This window comes from Cnephaeus nilssonii, assembly GCF_951640355.1.
Source record: "Cnephaeus nilssonii genome assembly, chromosome: 3".
Lineage (NCBI taxonomy): Eukaryota > Metazoa > Chordata > Mammalia > Chiroptera > Vespertilionidae > Cnephaeus > Cnephaeus nilssonii.
The window spans coordinates 80,258,388-80,277,008 of record NC_137074.1 but is presented as its reverse complement, the minus strand read 5'-3'; the positions used below and the strand labels follow the sequence as shown (position 1 = coordinate 80,277,008).

At 45.5% G+C, this 18,621-nt stretch overlaps 1 protein-coding gene and 1 pseudogene across 2 annotated transcripts; one reads left to right on the top strand and one right to left on the bottom strand.

Moving 5' to 3' along the window:
* Window positions 1-10,040: 10,040 nt before the first annotated feature.
* On the bottom strand, window positions 10,041-13,130 carry LOC307096747 (threonylcarbamoyl-AMP synthase-like; annotated as a pseudogene). The gene is made up of 2 exons: window positions 13,099-13,130; window positions 10,041-10,859 (listed from the first exon to the last, which is right to left on the bottom strand). The product of its transcript is annotated as a threonylcarbamoyl-AMP synthase-like (transcript).
* On the top strand, window positions 13,055-16,815 carry RPL24 (ribosomal protein L24). The gene is made up of 6 exons (XM_079767218.1): window positions 13,055-13,133; window positions 13,255-13,330; window positions 13,881-13,991; window positions 15,508-15,644; window positions 15,989-16,052; window positions 16,693-16,815. Exons 1-6 carry the CDS (start codon window positions 13,129-13,131, stop codon window positions 16,771-16,773), a joined length of 474 nt encoding a protein of 157 aa, XP_079623344.1. The 5' UTR covers window positions 13,055-13,128; the 3' UTR covers window positions 16,774-16,815.
* The last annotated feature ends 1,806 nt before the right edge of the window (window positions 16,816-18,621 follow it).

Below are 18,621 nucleotides of genomic sequence, written 5' to 3'. Positions count from 1 at the left end.
TGGGATAGCATGGCTGTGTCCCCAATATTCATCTTGGAATATGTAGCTATTATTTTGCTTACAAAGAGAAAACAAAAGGAAATCCAAGGTCTTATTTAGACTGGATCAAGAACATCTACCAACAACAACACATTTTAAGCCTCCAAAAATTTCCCAACGTGTCTGCGTGATGTCACATAGGCAAAATATTTTGAGTAAGAACTTGTAGAGTCACAGGATGTAGATATGGAAAGACCTTTGGAGAATATTTAGACTACCCCCATCATTCTGTTTTGCATATACGAGGAAACCAAGTCTGGAGAAATTAAGTGCACAATTTATTTACTTTTTTTTTTTTTTTTTTTTTTTGCTTTGGTACATTGGAAATATAATATAACTTGTCTATGCCAAGAGCAGCCAGTAGGGGGCATTGTCTAGCCCTCCAAAATGCCTGGCTCTCACTCAGAAATGTTTTCTCTTTCGTTTCCCAGAATTTATAAAGCCCAGATAGAGTATCTTTTCTTTCCACCACCCTCTTTCATTTCTCTCCCACTTCATTCCTAAGATACAGAATCAGTTGTGATAGGAGCAAGGAATCTGAAGAATCTTGCTCTGCTTCAGAGAAAAATGGGTGACATTAAAACGATCTTCATCATAGTGTAATGATAAAAAGTACCGCTAGATGGAAGCATAGGCTACACATTCCCAACCAGACCACTATACTATGAAGTGTTTACCTTAAAAAAGAAAACCACAATGCTTTGCTCGAACCAACACAGGCAAATAATTAAAAAATTAATTATGTAATGCCTAATGATTCAGGCAAAAAGAAAATCCCAGCTATCGAGGAAAGTGCTTTTTTTTTATCTTGAATGAAGATTCACTAATGATGTTGATTTTCTGAACACTGAACAGCATTCTCTGGAAATGCTGATAGAGGTAAATACTGTGGGAAAAGAAACTTCCTATCAAGATAAAGTGCCTATCATGAGTAGTGTATTTTTAAAGTATATTTTTATTGATTTCAGAGAGTAAGGAAGAAGAAGAGAGAGATAGATCATCAATGATGAGAATCATTGATCAGCTGCCTCCTGCAGCCCGCTACTGGAGATCAAGAATCAAACCCGGGACCCTTCAGTTAGGCCAACGGTCTATCCACTGAGCCAAACCGGCTAGGACATGAGTAGTGTATTAAAAGGACATGAGCCCTGGTCATGGTTTGATTCCTGGTCAGGGCACATGCCTGAGTTGTGGGCTGGATCCCAGTAAGGGGCGTGCAGGAGGAAGCAGATCAATGATTCTCCCTCTCTCCCTTCCTCTCTGAAATTAATAACAACATATTTTTTTTGAAAAATGAATATATGTTGACATTACCAGACCAAGAAATTTTCACAGTATCCCCAAATCACAGAAAAGTTATAAAAATTAAATGGAACATCTCATCATAGTAAAAGTTCTTCACACAAAAAAAGAAAAAGTTAAAAAAGGAAGGAAAGAGCCCTAACCAGTTAGGCTCAGTGGATAGAGCATCAGCCTGCAGACTGAATGGTCCCAGGTTCGGTTCTGGTCAAGGCATGTACCTTGGTTGCGGGCACATCCCCAGTAGGGCGTGTGCAGGAGGCAGCCGATGGATGTTTCTAATTCTCTATCCCTCTCCCTTCCTCTCTGTAAAAAAATCAATAAAATATTTTTTTTTAAAGGAAGGAAATGAAGCTGCAACCAAAGTACCGGTAAGTGGCTTATTTGTTTGCCAGAAAGTTATATACTTACTAGCGTTCCCGTTGCAGGAAAAATCCTGCAATAGGGTTTCCTGCTGCACTCTACCCCGCCCTGCCTGCTCTCCTCCCTTGTCCCCCCCACCCTGCGTTCTCCGCCAGCCGCTCTCCTCCCTTCTCCCCCGGCCCCGCCTCCGCTCCTCCCTTCTCCGCCAGCCCGCCTGCTCAACTTCCTTCTCCCCTGGCCCCGCCTCCGCTCCTCCCTTCTCCTCCCCCCGGCTTGCTTGCTTCTCCGAAGCTTTGCTCCCTTCTGCAGCTCTTGGCTTCTTTCTACGCTGTCTTGATATGCAAATTAGCTGCCATCTTTGTTGGGGTAATTTGCATATTTGTCCTGATTGGTTGGTGGGCATGGCTTGGCTGGTGGGCATGGTTTGGGCGTAGCGAAGGTGCGGTCAATTTGCATATTTGTCTATTATTAGAAAGGATGGCATGTGGATTAAATGATGATTCATTGCAGCAGCTGAAGAAGAAAAATAAACCTGTTTAAGACCATTAGCCTTTGTGTTTCAGGATAGGAAAGGGCCTCATTCCCCCCCTCCCCCTCCTTGCTCATGAAGTGGGGTTCTTGGAGTACCACTAGAATGAGCATTTCCAGAGGCCCCAGTGGGAGGATGAGATACAGTGAGAAGAAAGCTTTATTTCTGTGGAGTTACACCTGGGTTTCCAAAGTCCCATTTCCCTTAGTCCAGTCCTAGAAGAGGTATAACTGGGGCTTCAGTAGAGCTAAAATCAGAGCCATTGCCCACACTTTGCTTCCCACGTTGGAGCTGGGTCCCGTACAACATCAGGCTAGTTTAGCTTGTGTTCCCCACTGCAGTCCATTGGTCCATTGAGTGTGGAGTCCGCATGGCCACATGGCTATGGAGGAAACATGGATGAATGCAAGTGATAAGGGGTGGCTAGCCAGCTTAACTAGGCAGACAGGAAGGGAGGGAGGGGTCCAGAGAGGACAGAGGCATCTCTGGCCTGAACAGTTAAAGCCATAAGTTAGATCTAAAGCAGCCCTGACCTAAGGGGTAATAAAACATCTCCAGCCAGGACAACTGAGAGGAAGCCATAAGGGAGGTCAACAGCAACTCCAACCTGAACAAATAAGATAACCAAAAAAAGGAGAAATGTGGATGGAGGGGCCGTGGGAACTCATTACAAGGCTAAGGTCCCACGGTGGGAAAGGCACAATAAGGGGAAGGGTGGTCTCTAGGATATATAATACCTCAAGACAAAGAGAGCAGTAACCACCCCTCTTTAGGAGAGACAGAGTCTTAGAATTAGAAGCTTAAATTAAGTTTTAGAGGTAGTGTCTGCTTGCAATAAAGTTTCTATACTTCTCACTTTCCACCTTTTGTCTGTGGCTTCATTCTTCAAATCCATCTGGACAAGAACCCAGAAAGAAGTCACCCTTGCCCCCTGCTCACCAAAAACAAAACAAAACAAAACAAAAACAATCACAAGGAAGCCAAGCACAAGCCACTAGCCGAGAGAGAGCACTCCTTTATTTGCAGGATTATATATTCCCAAATTTTCAGTGCTTGCAGTGGCCACACCCATTCTGGCCAATCCATATTCCCCAGGTGTGACTGACATATAAGTACCCTCCCTATGTCACCCCAACTTTCCTGGGAATGTGTCTATCTTCCTTTGTCCAGTCCCCTTCCCCCAGCATTTTGCAGGGAATAGGCTGGTGGTTCCGTGGGGAGTGTGACATTGCAGCTCCCTGGTGAAGCTGCCCAAATGACATGCCTACAATGCCTGGCCTTCCCTGTGCTCCTTTCCTATCATTCATAACTAGCTAATTACAAGGGTATCATTTGACTGAGATCAACTGCTTGAAGTGTTGAGGCCACTGGGAACAACGTCAATAGTCAATTTAAATTATTTAGTGAAGGCAAGTTATTTTGAGAGGTTTTCCTTGGCTCTTACTAAGTTGACAAGTGTCATTGATAATGCTCATTTGTGCCTGTTGATTCAAGGAGTCAATGTTTGGAGTGACTGAAGAATTAGCCTCTGAATCCGCTGCCGGCAACAGGTGAAAATATTTTTAAAGAAGTTGAGAAAACTCGAATCAATATACCTCAGGTGAAATCAGCTATGATGTGTTACAACCTATGTAAGCAGAAACAGGCTCATTGTGACAGATTTCCACTTGTGAAAATGTAAGTTGTTTATAGCCTATGGTTATCACATCAGTGTACTGGATTATCAATCAACAGGTACTTCGTAGAAAACATCTACCGTGTGTCACTGAATGGGTAGTGTCAACAATAAACTTCATTTGCTCTCATGGACTTAACTGTTGTCACTCCACATATTTTGTCACAATCAGCAGCTAAATATCCTGACTTGCTCTACCACACAACGTTTGATGACTTACCAGTGGTAACATTTTCTTGTGAGTTTTGTTTTTTAGCTCAGGGCCAAGACTAAAGTTTTTCCTAAATGAGAAGAACCTCCCTTAACCACTATTATTGGGTGGCTTTAGAATTCATTTTTGCTAATTTGCTCATTGTGATCAATGATACTTCTTTTGTTTAAAAAAAAAAAAAAGCTCTAGCCAGTTTGACTCAGTAGATAGAGCATCAGCCTGTGGACTGAAGGGTCCTGGGTTCCATTCTGGTCAAGGGCACATGCCCGGGTTATGGGCTCGATCCTGGGGCGTGCAGGAGACAGCCAATCAATGAGTCTCTCTTATCATCGATGTTTCTCTCTCTCTCCCTCTCCCTTCCTCTCTGAAATCAATAAAAATATATTTAAAATAAATAAATAAATAAAAATTAAAAAGCAAACACATCTTTATTGTTCTTAGAGAGGAAGGAAGAGGGAGAGAGAGCTAGAAACATCAATGACCGATCAGCTGCCTCCTGCACGCCCCCCATTGGGGATGGAGCCTGCAACCCCAGGCATGCGCCCTGACCGGGAATCAAACCATGACCTTCTGGTTCATAGGTTGACACTCAACCAGTGAGCCATGCTGATCAGCCAATGATACTACTTAATGAACTTAAACTTACAAGACAGCACAGCACTTACACGCAAAACTTATTCTGTGGTAAAGTCATTTTGACAACAAAAGCAAGCTCTCCCTTCATTCTCACACAGATTTGAAGTGGTTTTATTATTCGAACTCAAACTACAGTTTTAGCAGTATTTTATAGACCTCAATACAAATAAAAAGGAAATTTTCAAATTTCAAGACTCATTTACTTGTGCCATTGAGCAGCTTTCATTTAACTTTAAATAAGAAATGATTGGCCGAAACCGGTTTGGCTCAGTGGATAGAGCATCAGCCTATGGACTGAAAGGTCCCAGGTTCGATTCCGGTCAAGGGCACGTACTTGGTTGCGGGCACATCCCCAGTAGGGGGCGTGCAGGAGGCAGCTGATCAATGTTTCTCTCTCATCGATGTTTCTAACTCTCTATCTCTCTCCCTTCCTCTATGTGAGAATCATTGATTGGCTGCCTCCTGCACACTCCCTACTGGGGATCGATCCCGAAACCCAGGCATGTGTCCTTGACCAGAATCAAACTTGTGACCCTTCAGTCTGCAGGCTGATGCTCTATCCACTGAACCAAACCGGCTAGGGCTAAATAATTATTTTCTTAATAATAATAATAAAATAGATAGATAAAATTACGTGCCCAATTGATCTCAGTATTGGACAGTGTTTATCTGGATGAAAAAGACTAAATTTGGGTACAAGATTAAATGTGCAAAATCTCATTACAGATCAGGATTAACAGATAACATCTGCAATTGATTTTGATGATAGGGAATAACTTTGTTCCCTAATTAAGAGAAATGTTATCCACCTTTCCCCCAAAAAAATTTCATTCTTCTCTTTAGTAGACCTGTTTTACAAAAATTTGTACTGAATATTACTATGTTTTAAATCTCATCAGTGAAAATTTGGAAATCAGTTTTCTCTCTTTTTATATAAATACCCATATAGCCCTAGCTGGTTTGGCTCAGTGGATAGAGCATCAGCCTGCAGACTGAAAGGTCCCAGGTTTGATTCCGGTCAAGGGCACATGCCTGGGTAGCAGGCTTAATCCCCAGTGGGGGGCATGCAGGAGGCAGCTGATCAATGATTCTCTCTCATCATTGATGTTTCTCTCTCTCTCTCCCTCTCCCTTCCTCTCTGAAATTAATAAAAATATATTTAATAATCCTATATAATAAAAGCCTAGGTGGTGTCACACCCTCACACAACATCATCACAAGATGGCAGTCCTCATGTCATCACAAGATGGCCGCCACAAGATGGCTGGCAGGGGAAGGCAGTTGGGGGCAACCAGGCCAGCAGGGGAGGGCAGTTAGGGGGACCAGGCCAGCAGGGGAGGACAGTTGGGGGCAATTGGGCTGGCAGGGGAGGGCAGTTGGGGGCGATCAGGCCGACAGGGGAGCAGTTAGGTGTCAATTAGGCCATCAGGGGAGTAGTTAAGGGGAGATCAGACTGGCAGGCAGAAGCGGTTAGGGGCAATCAGGACAGCAGGCAGGCAAGTGGTTAGGAGCCAGCAGTCCTGGATTGTGAGAGGGAGGTCCAATTGCCGGTTTAGGCCCGATCCCACTAAACCGGCAGTCAGACATCCCCCAAGGGGTCCCAGATTGGAGAGGGTGCAGGCCAGGCTGAGGTACACCTCGCCCACCGCTCCCACTGGTGCAGACCTCTGTTCTGGAGGAAGTAAAATCTGAGTGGGAAGTGAGTCAGTGGAAGGGAAGAAAGACTTTCAGCCAAAGAAGCCATCTTGGGCACATGAGTGACAACCAATAGAATATGTGAAAAATAGTAGTTATCAACACTAAATCATATACTGGTAAACACGCTTCCTTCTGCTTACCTTTTTGAACCATCAGTAATACCAGTTTTTTCCAGAAGATGGCTCCCTTTATTTTCCCAAAATTTTATTATGAAAAATTTTCCTACAGAAAATTTGAAAGACTATTGTAGTGAACACCCAAATGCTCACCCCTTTGATTCTGTTATCAATATTTTGTTATGCTTGTTGTTTTAACTCCTGTCTATCCACCTATCTATTCTTCAACCCATTTCGGTTTTTTATGTGTCACTACACCTCCCCCCATATACTTAAGCAAGTATTTCATTAACTAGTGCTCAATTTTTACTCACATTTCCTTTCTTTTAAAGTAAAATTCACATATAGTGAAATGCTCAAATCTTACATGAGCATTTCCTGAATTTTGACAAAATGTGTAATTAACCCTAAACCCATAAAAATATAGGACATTGTCATTAACACAGAAAGTTCCCGTATACCCCTCCCCATTTGATTCTTCCTCTCCCTCCCAGAAGCAACCACTGTTCTGGTTTTCCTTTTTCACCACAGATTAGTTTTGCATGGTGTAGAACTTGATAGATACAGAGTCGTGCAGTACATACTTTTTTTGTAAGTCTTCTTTCACTTAGCATAATGGTTTTGGAACTCATGTTGATATGTAAAATCAATAGTTCATTCCATTTTATTTCTGAATAGTAGTCCATTGTATAAATATAAATATCATAGTTTGCTCTCATATTCACCTATTGATAGGGCACCTAGACTGTTTCCTGTCTGTATCCTATATAATAAAAGCCTAGGAGGCGTCATGCCCTTGCACAACGCCCTAGAGCTACATCCTCACAAGATGGCCACCACAAGATGGACGGCAGGGGAGGACAGTTGGGGTGACCAGGCTTGCAGGGGAGGGCAGTTGGGGGTGATCAGGCCAGCAGGGGAGGGCAGTTGGGGGTGATCAGGCCAGCAGGGGAGGGCAGTTGAGGGCAATCAGGCCAGCAGGGGAGCAGTTAGGCATCAATCAGGCTGGCAGGGAAGCGGTTAGGGGGTGATCAGGCAGGCAGGCAGGCAGGCAGGTGAGCAGTTAGTAGCCAGCAGTCCTGGATTATGAGAGGGATGTCCGACTGCCGGAGATCAGACCTAAACCAGCAGTTGGACATCCCCCAAGGGGTCCCAGATTGGAGAGGGTGCAGGCCAGATTGAGGGACACCCCTCTCCCCCCGTGCATGAATTTCATGCACCGGGCCTCTAGTTATGACTAAAGATGCTATAAACATATATAAAGATTTTTTTTTGCTTTAAATGTTTTTTATTACAAAATAATGCAGGTGGTATTTACTTTTCCTATTTTTCAGGAATGAATTGTGGGACTTAAATCTTTTGTCCAAAGCAGAATATTATTGTTAGAAACTTTTGACCATGGAAAAGGAATTAAAAGAGTATATCACAATATAGAGACTATTCCCCTACCCAACACCCAGCTTCAACCATTATCTGCTGCTGGTCAATCACTTTTCATCCAGGCCCTTACCAACTGGACCTTCCCTCATATTATTATTTTAAGGCAAATTCCAGCCATCCTGCTGTTTCATCTGTAAATATTTAGTATGTATCTGGAAAGGTAAACTATTAAAAATTAAACATAATGACAGTTCAGTGATAACAACTAAGGGATTAACACTACATGTTAATATCATCAAAAATCATACCTGTATTCATATTGCCTCATTGCTTGTCCAGCTGGTTTGTTCAAATCGGGCCTCAAATAAGATCCACACATTGTAATTGGTTGAGGAGGCGCTTGGATTTCTTTTCATCTATAGGCAGAGTCAGTTGTGCAACCAGTGTCTTCACACAGGGCCCCGCTCGGGAGCACCCCATGCTTGGGGTTTAATGCTCTGCAGTTGCTGTCTTGAAAGTCTTAATAATTGTACCTTTGGATTTTGTTTTGTAGGTGAAGTACAGTGGGATGATAGAGCACATACTTGGGACCTGGAGCCTCAGCTCCCATGTGGGCCCACTTCCTGGGGCCACACTCTAGGGACAGGTCCTAGAGAGTCAGGGGTTCCACAGTCCACTGATGCCAGCCTCCGCCTCTCCCTGCCCTCTCTCCAAAGCTGGCAGCACCACCCTGCCTTCCACCCGCAGCTTGATCCCCCCATCCTGGATCCAGGTACATAACACATCCCAGGGCATTGCTGGCTCGCTGCAGGCTGGGCAAGGAGGACTGTGGAAGGGATGGCTGACCCTACTTCTCCACCCCTCCTAACAAGTGAAAAAAGATACCTACCCTGAAAGGTCAAGAGATTGCAGAATAAAGGACATAGCTTAATACTTTAGTACCTTTAACAGCATCTTTTTCCTGCTCTTGGTAAAAAGCACCCCACACTGGAGGTCATGAAAATTACACTGGGCCCTGAAAATTAGTTATGCAGCTAGTCCTGTCCATAGGTACTTCCTCTTTCAACCTCTCTCTCTCCCTCCCTCCCTCTCTCCATTTACATGCTGTTAATGAAATTCAGTTACCTTGTAGATGCCTATTGCACTCCTGTGGAGTCATTTCACATGTCCCTCTGTCCCCTATCCTATATAATAAAACCCTAATATGCAAATAGACCGAATGGTGCACTGACCACCAGAGAGCACTGACCACCAGGGGCAGACGCTCAATGCAGGAGCTCTCCCTGGTGGTCAGAAGCCAGGTTCACGGTTGGTGAGTACAGCGGTGGTGGGAGCCTCTCCTGCCTCCACTGCAGGCAGGTGGTAAGGAGCGGGGAGTCCTGGATGGTGAGAGCCCCAGACTACGAGAGCCCCAGACTACGAGAGGGATGTCTGACAGTTAGCTTAGCAGTCAGACATCCCCCGAGGGGTCCCGGACTGCAAGAGGGCGCAGGCCTGGCTGAGGCACGCCCCCACTCCCCGCCTCAGTGCACGAATCTTTTGCACTGGGCCTCTGGTATTTCATATAATTGGTGGTTAGATATGAAGGCTTAATTAGATGTATAGTTTTTAAAATAATGCTTTATACTTTTTAATTTTAAGAATACTTCATGATTTTTCATTTTAATGCTTCATTATTTTATTTATTTATTTTTATTTCTTTTGTTGTTGTTCTTAAAGTCTCTGTTCAGCTTTCGGCTGACATATGACATTACAGACAATAAATATAGCCCTCTTCCCCAGGTACGAAGCTAAACCAGCTTCTTCTGGGGCCTGGCTACAACGTTCATAAAGATAAACTGCCTTGCCCTAGCTGGTTTTGCTCAGTGGATAGAGCGTCAGCCTAGGGACTGAAGGGTCCCAGGTTCGATTCTGGTCAAGGGCACATGCCAGGATTGTGGGTTCCATCTCCAGTAAGGGGCATGCAGGAGGCATTTGATCAATGATTCTCTCTCATCATTGATGTTTCTCTCTCTCTCCCTCTCCCTTCCTCTCTGAAATCAATAAAAGTATATTTTAAAAAAGAAAGAAAAACTGCCTTAAAAGTCAGACAGACTAGTGACGCTGTGGCCCCAGTGGCCTCTGCAAATGAGGCCTTGCCAGCCACCAGTGGACAGACACATAGTATCCAGCATCAGTCCCTGGGCCCTCCTGTCTCCCAAGACTCAGCAGCAGGATCCCTGTACGGGGAGCAGCCGTAGTATTTTCCAGGGCACAGCCTGGACGAATGATGCCAAACTTCCCGGGCACAGACAGGTCAACCACAGTTGAGCCGAGGCGACACTCGGGGCTCTTGCCATCCCCAATCGGCCCCCCATCAATTACCAGGGGCAGCTGAGGCCTGAGGTCCTGGAACTCCTCGACATCCAGAGAACTGGCCGGGGATCTGAGGTTGGCACTGGTGAGAGCAAGTGGTCCCCCAAACATCTGGGCCAAGTCCTGCATGGAGGCACGGCCAGGAATCCGGATGCCTACAAGAGGAGTGACGGGGTTCAGGTCCTTATGGAGCTCCTCCGAGCTTGTCATCACCACGGTCACTGGTCCTGGTAACAGGCCTCTCAGGAGCCCCTCGAGGACTTTCACATGACAGTACCTAGACGGCGACCACGCGGCCCGGGCACAGCCGCTTGGCCTCGCCGCGGCCCTTGAGGGGTACACGGCGCTCAGAGCCAGGCCCACAGCCTGTGGGTGGGGACGGCCACCGCGGCGCCGGAGCGCAGCTGGGCCACCGCAGCCCGCAGCACCTCGGTTCAGGGCTTGTAACAGCTGGGCCCCCGGCGCCCAAGCTGGGATGGAGGGCGGAAGAGTCAGCCCTTGCGGGTGGAGCCCTCCGACCCCTCACTCAATCCCACGCTGGCAGCCACCGCGGCCCTCCTTAAAGCGTCATAATTTTAAAGAAAGCTTCGTAATTCCTAAAGCTGTACAACTATTAAACCTGTCATTTTCTAACCTAGTTACTGGGCTTTGCTCTCAAATGCCTCGGGGTTGACCAGCCTGCTGGGACCTCAGCTGGTAGAGTGTAAAAGGGCAAGACCCCGCCTACACCTGAGGAGAGGGGGTTAATGGGAGAAAACACTCAGAATGCACTTCCTGGTTTCTAGGGGTGGTAAACAGAGATGCGCTGTCCAGAGCCCTCTTCAAAGGAGGGCTTGCTGCCATCGGGCATCGTGGCCAGCAGCAGCCTCCAGCGGTCATGGGGTCTGGCTCAGCTGCTGAGAACCACTCCCTTAGGTCATGATTCGGGCCACGCACCTGTTATTGACAGGCAGCAACTGTTCCAGAGCTCCTAGCAGGCTGACTGGGGTTTTGTTGGGCCAGCAAAGTATTTACCTTCAGCTGAAACTGGTTTGGCTCAGTGGATAGAGCATCGGCCTGCGGACTGAAAGGTCCCAGGTTCGATTCCAGTCAGGGACATGTACCTTGGTTCTGGGCACATCCCCAATAGGGGGTGTGCAGGAGGCAGCTGATTGATGTTTCTAACTTTCTGTCCCTCTCCCTTCCTCTCTGTAAAAAATCAATAAAATATATTTTTTTAAAAAGTATTTACCTTCTGCCTAATACTGTTTTCTTCCCCTTTCACAGGACTGATCCCTAATAAATATCATGCACCCTAAATTCAGTCTCAGTAAATGCTTCCAGAGTAGCCAGCCTGTGACACAAGGTGATGTTTTCCCACATGTTCTACTATCTATTACTATAGGTACATGACTCCAAAAATATAACCTATTCCAAACACCCTTCTGATCTTGTTTAACTTCCCACTTCACAGCTCCACCTTAATGCCATGTGGCATCTTAAACTGAGTCTTGCCACAACTGACCCTTTCCCCCACACACATGCCTCTTCCTCATCTCTGCCTTAAGACAACTGATACTGGTATTCACTAAGTCCCCATTTTCACCACTGCCTCACCTCCTGTATTATCCATTGCTATGTTAACAAATTATTCCCAAAACATAGTGGTTTAAAAACAATAAACACGTATGGTCTCACAGGTTCTATGGGTTTGGAATTGGAGAGGGTTTGTCTGGGTGGGAACTGGCGCAGCCAGGAGCACGTTCTGCCCCAGAGCCTCTGGTGGGAGCACAGAGACCTGGATTTCAGTCCAGTGAGACTGATTTCTGACCTCTAACCTCCAGAATTGAAAGAAAATACATTTCCAATTTTTTAGCTACCAGTTTTGTAGTAATTTGTAATAGCAACCACAGGAATTTAATACAGCAGGTGAAGTATGTACAAAGGTGAAGAAGCAGTGAAGAGAAGGTAGTGTCTCGGGAGGCATATAGAGCTGAGAAGAGCACCAACGTTGGTTCAGAATTGCTCCATAAATAAATAAAGAGAATGGAATACAGCTGCGCCTTTTGCCTATAAAAGAGAGTGTAATGATAAAGTCAGGGGAAAAAAATTATGGAGGGTGTTGTAAACCTGTGCTTTGGGACACTGTAAAATGCTTCTGGGAAATATTTGGGTCATTTCTTCTTTTCTAAAAAAAAAAAGTTTTTGTTGATTTTAAAATATATTTTATTGATTTTTTACAGAGAGGAAGAGAAAGGGACAGAGAGAGTCAGAAACATCAATGGGAGAGAAACATCGATCAGCTGCCTCCTGCACACCCCCTACTGGGGATGTGCCCGCAACCAAGGCACATGCCCTTGACTGGAATCGAACTTGGGACCCTTCAGTCCGCAGGCCGATGATCTATCCTCTGAGCCAAACTGGTCAAGGCTGTCTTTATTGATTTTAGAGAGAGGGGAGGAGAGAGAAACATTGATGTGGGAGAAACACCCATGGGCTGCCTCCTGCAGGCCCCCCACGGGGGATCAAGCCAGAAACCCAGGCATGTGACGCACGGGATGACGCTCAACCAACCCAGCCTCACGGGACCGCAGGAGAGAAAGACCCCGACACCCCCCGCCGGCCGGCCCGCCCGCTCAGCCCCAGAGCCCCCCGCCGCCCACCCAGGAATGCCTTCCCCGAGGGAAGGCGGCCCCGCCCCAAAGGCCCCGCAGGCGCCTGGCGTGACGTCATCACCGAGCGCCCGGGGTTAGGGCCGGGAATTGGGGAGGAGATTGCGCTCATGACGTCCTTCCCATGAGCCTCTCCTTCTCTTCACCATCTTTCCTGCTCTCGGGCGGCCGCAGCCATGAAGTAAGCGAGAGCCCTGATCCCAATCCTTCTCCATCTCGGGCAGATGGCCGCTCCGGCGGTCCGCACGGGGCCTGCCCCAGCCGGGCACACCCTCCCTGATGCGCTCTCGCTTTCGTTGCAGGGTCGAGCTGTGCAGCTTCAGTGGGTACAAGATCTACCCCGGACACGGCAGGCGCTATGCCAGGACCGACGGGAAGGTGATGTGTGCTCCTTAGGGGGACTGGTTCGGTCCGGGCGGCTCATGCACCCCGACATTCTCGGTCCCCGGAAGGCTGGCTCCGGGGACCCTGCGTGCGGTGGTCGGGATCGGGATCCTCTCTAAGCGAACCGTTCTTGAGCTCTGGTCTGCTGTGAGTCAGGGGGGAAGTTAGGAGTTTGTGTGCCTTCAATGTCCCGGTGTGAGGGAAATTGGCCATAAAGCCTGGCTGTTTTATGAACGCCGGGCCGCCTGGCCTCCCGGGCGGGACCGGAACCAGATGCCTCCCGGAAGGTGACGCCCCGCCCTCCCGGCTGCGGGCGCTCCGCGTTGCCGGCTCTTAAGACGGGACCCGACGCAGATATCCGCGGTGCCGCCCCGGTAGTTACCTGCCAGTTGTGTGACACTGGCCATCTGCTCTCTGTGGGCCTCGGTTTGGTAAAATGAGGGAATAGAACTATAAATGCGTTTGCTAAGGATTTCAAGCCCAGCCTTTTCCTCCTTCGCCTAGTTGAGGAGGTAACTTCTCTGCTTGGACCTTGTCGCGACAGGTTTTCCAGTTTCTTAATGCAAAATGCGAGTCGGCATTCCTTTCCAAGAGGAATCCTCGGCAGATAAACTGGACTGTCCTCTACAGAAGAAAGCACAAAAAGGGACAGTCGGTAAGTGGAGTGCGCTTTGATGTTGTGGGCAGGCTCTGAAGTTGGTTAAGCTCTGATCATCGGTTGCTGCTCCGTGAAATTGTAACTAAAGGAGACAGTGTGGGAAAGCCTCGACCGTCAAACAGTGAAGTGAAAATGATTAATGTAAAGCGTCTCCTTATATTTCTTACTAGTCTCACAGTAAATGCCAAGTTGAAATTTGAAGCATCCCTTTGCCAAAGTCAGGTACATTACATCAAACATACTTGGGTATAGGGCACTTGGAAGAATTTAAGGTGTTACAGTGAATGGAAGCTAAGTAATTATTATGGTAACTTGGTTTTGATTACATTTATAGGCATAGATGTCAGTGGAGTTTTCGACTCCCCTGATGGTTCTCGAGACTGGGTGTGTTTTTTGAAGTGCTCTTTTAGCGTGAGGGAGATTTTTGAGACAAGGTTTGAGTGCTGTGGCAGTAGCATTAGTATGCAGGAGGCTTGGGGTAAAGTGGATTTGACACATCCAGTGGGGTGGCCATATGCTGATGAGGATGTGGAGAAATTGGGACCCTTGTGCATTGCTTCGTGTAAGATGGCACGGGCACTGTGGAAAACGGTTTGGTGGTGTCTCAGAACTTTAAACAGAATTATTATTGTAAGATCCAGCAATTCCATTTCTAATTATATACCCACGAGAATTATAAGCAGGAGCGTATGCAGATAACTTGTACATTGCTGTTCGTAACACTGTTATTCCCAGTAGCCAAAAGGTGGAAACAACCCAAATGTCCCCTCAGTGGATTTGTGAATAAGAAAATGTGGTATATGCATACAGTGGAATATTATTCAGCCTCAAAAAGCTTCCAGCTTCTATTATTCCACTTTTATGAGGTATATAAAGTAGGCAAATTCATAAAGACAAAATAGAGGTTGGGGGGAGCTATTGTTTAATGGGTGCAAAGTTAGTTTGGGGTGATGAAAAAGTTCTGGAGATTAATAGTGGTTGCACATAATTATGGGTGTACTTAATATCACTGAATTATACACTAAAAATGCTTTAAAATGGTCAGCTTGATGTTATATATATTTCACCACAATAAGAAAAATATTTTTAAAATGTATTTGAGATGGAAAAAAAGTATAAATAAGCAAATAGTGGAATTTTATATAAGATTTCATCATAGCAAAAAGTTTAAAGTAAAGTGAGCATTTTAGTGTAACCACAAATGTTTTCTATAAATAAAAGATCCAAGAGAGAGCTCCCCTACCCCCTTCCAACATAGGGTATATAGCTACAGCAGGAAGGGAGTCCTCACCTGAGGATGCTGGTGGCCTGACTTCCAGCCTCCAGAACTGTGAGAAATAAATTTCTGTTTATAAGCTGTTGGGTCTGGTATTTTGTTACAGCAACCCAAGTGGACTAAGACAAATGCTAATCTTAAAAGACTTTATTTACCCTGCCTCAAAGACTATTCATTTCTCACCCAAATTCATGGAGAACGATTCATAAGTGTCCTCCCCGTCTTTTTGTTCTGTAGGAAGAAATTCAAAAGAAAAGAACCCGCCGTGCAGTCAAATTCCAGAGGGCCATCACTGGTGCATCTCTTGCTGATATCATGGCCAAGAGGAACCAGAAGCCTGAAGTTAGGAAAGCTCAGCGAGAACAAGCTATCAGGTGAGGAAGGCTTCCTTAGGAGCATTATTTAGGTTTAATAATCAGGAGTTTGTAATACAGTCTAATAAGGCAAGCATGTCGGGCCACAAGTTTGACATTCTTGGCTCTAAGTGATTTGTTGACATTTCTACATGCAATGAATGCTGCTGTACAATTTCTAGTATATGTTAAACTGACTTGGGGGTTAATAACATTGACAGCCCCCTTGGGCTTATCCTAAAAATAATCAGGGATAGGGAAAGAATATGATCATTTTACTTTTCCAAAACAATCTAGCTCCTTGTTAATAATCTGTATCCTTAAAGAGTAAAGCACTTTGCCTTAAGTTATTTTTAACCCTACAGGGCTGCCAAGGAAGCAAAAAAGGCTAAACAAGCATCTAAAAAGACAGCAATGGCTGCTGCTAAGGTAATTGTGGAATTATCTTGGACTTCTTATTTTAAAATGTGTGTGTGTGATTGATTTCAGAGAGGAAGTAAGAGAAACATCAATGATGAAAATCATTGATTGGCTGCCTCCTACACACACCCCACTGGGGATCAAGCCTGCATCCTGGGCATGGGAATCAAACCATGACCTCCTGGTTCATAGGTCGACGCTCAACCAGTGAGCCATACTGTCCAGGCGGAAAACTTAATTTTAGTCCAAATTGTGGTAAATAAGAACTTCTGGGTTTTTTAAAGAATTCAGTGCAAGGCTCTAATGGCAATGATGTTCATAACTGGTTTCTGGGTGTTTTGTTTTTGTGTTTGTGTGTGTGTGTTTTTTTTAACATTGTTTTGTTTGTTAAAGCTTATTTTGAAATTTTAAATTTACAGAAAAGTTGTCAATAATAGAATTTACACAGCTTTTCTCAATGTTATCAATTTATATAAGCATAGTAAAAAAAAAAACCAAAAACACAGAAATTAGTATTTGTTCTGTATGACTAATGTCCTTTTTTTATTAGGATACAATTCCATATCCCACACTAGGCATAAGAGTTGCAAAAAAGTGATTAAAAAAGAAAGTTGCATGGAATAATACCACATAATATATCTTTTTACAGGCTCCCACAAAGGCAGCACCTAAGCAAAAGATTGTGAAGCCTGTGAAGGTTTCTGCTCCCCGTGTTGGTGGAAAACGCTAAGTTGGCAGATGAGATTCTAAATAAAGACCTGACTATAACTAATTGTGGTGGATTTTTTTTACTCTGAAAATAGAGGCATATTGTGCCTATATGGTAATAGTTGAACTATAAAGTTAAGAATTTAAGACCTAGGCATTTTTACAAGAGTTCATTTCTCTGAAATAATACCTCTTAATATAAGGTCTCTTGGTTGGACAGATGTTAAGCCAAATGATATACGTAAAATCTGTACGGTTAAATACCAGCTTTGCTCAGCTGAGATGTAAGAGCACATTACATATGGCACTGTCTTAACCTTTTGGTCATGTGACTAAGCACTAGGATGCTGTGTAGAGTTCAGGTTGATTACTAAAACATACACTTTTTTCTATTGCTTGTGTCTGTAGAAAGTAGACCTTTTTTTATTTTTTTCCATGATAAGTGAATACATTTATGTTAATTGGCTTTGCCTTTTGTTCACTGGTATCTCACCTCTTACCCTTACCTTATAGCTGAGTTCTAAGTGCTTAAAACTATCAGTTGTATTATTCTATTATTTTCCAAAACAAAGTTTAAGTGATGAGCACATCTTCAGTAGAATATACTTACAAATTCCCAACGCAATTTGTTGAGCTGTAAGTTTGACAGAGCCATAGTTAAAATTGCAGAAATGCCTGAGTAGTCTGCTGATGTTCAAGAGATATGTGTATATGAAATGTGATGTGGAAAATAGTAATCAGTGATGATAAAAGTTACAGAAAGTAGATCATCTTACCTGTACCACATTGTGCCAGGTTTCAAGGAAACAATGAACAAGTCACAGCTCTTGAGAAACATATTTCCCTGGGGGCTTTCACAGCCCTCACTTCTCCATCCTCTCGGCTGCCTGCCAGTGGGTAAACCAGGGTCTTCCTTACAGAGGTGGAAACAGACGAGGTCACTGAAGGCCAGGCTCCAGGGGACAGACCTCGGGCCCTGCTGCTGGTGTCCCGAGCCTGCAGCCCACGAAAGAGGCACAGGCTGCTTGACAGAATGGCCCGGAAGCTTAACTGCCTGGGTGAAATGACCAGCCTTTTATCATCAGCTGCGTCCTTGACCCCCCAACCCTGAGGACTGGGCAGAGCCTGCCTTAAGGCACAGTCTGGACTGGACTTCCTGCAGGCCATCTGCTTTTATGGGGTGAGGTGACCTTTGGGGCAGTTGGCCCAGCTCCCGGACACTGCACTAGGCCTCTGTACCCCTGTGCAGGAGGAGAGGGGTTGGGACTGGAGGCCAAGCTGGGTGGCCTGATGGCAGGTCCAGAGCTGAGCTCCCAGTTGGGTGCTCCTTTGCTGCTCAGCTCAGCTTCCAGGTCAGCAGGCACATGGGCCTGCAGGCCAGTTCAGCCCAGTTCCTGATGGCTTGAGGTAATTCAGTCTCAGAATTAAACTAAGACCCAAATGATTTTACTTTGAGCCAGGGAAACTGGAACTTCTGACAACTCACCAAATGAGATATAATGTAGCTTTGAAGCCACAGAATGTCCCACCACATCTGAGTCGTAATCCTTCTCACTCAGGCCCCAGATAGAGCTTTGGCCTGTGGTTACGTGCCCTGTGGGTTCTGCTACACCTGCTGGTCCCTTAGCCTCTGGAGAGTGCAATGATGGGGTACACTGACTGCCATCCTGCACTGTACAGCACCCATTTGGGGACACTTGGTATCCCAACACAATTGGTTATTTAAAACTCATATACAATGAAGCTCACACCACCTCCACTCTAGAATGTGACCCGAGGTCCACCTCAACTACCCTCCTGTACAGTCCTGGGTGGGATATGCTTGGGGATGTCAGCCCTGCCCACTTTGGCATGTTGCCTATAAGGCAAA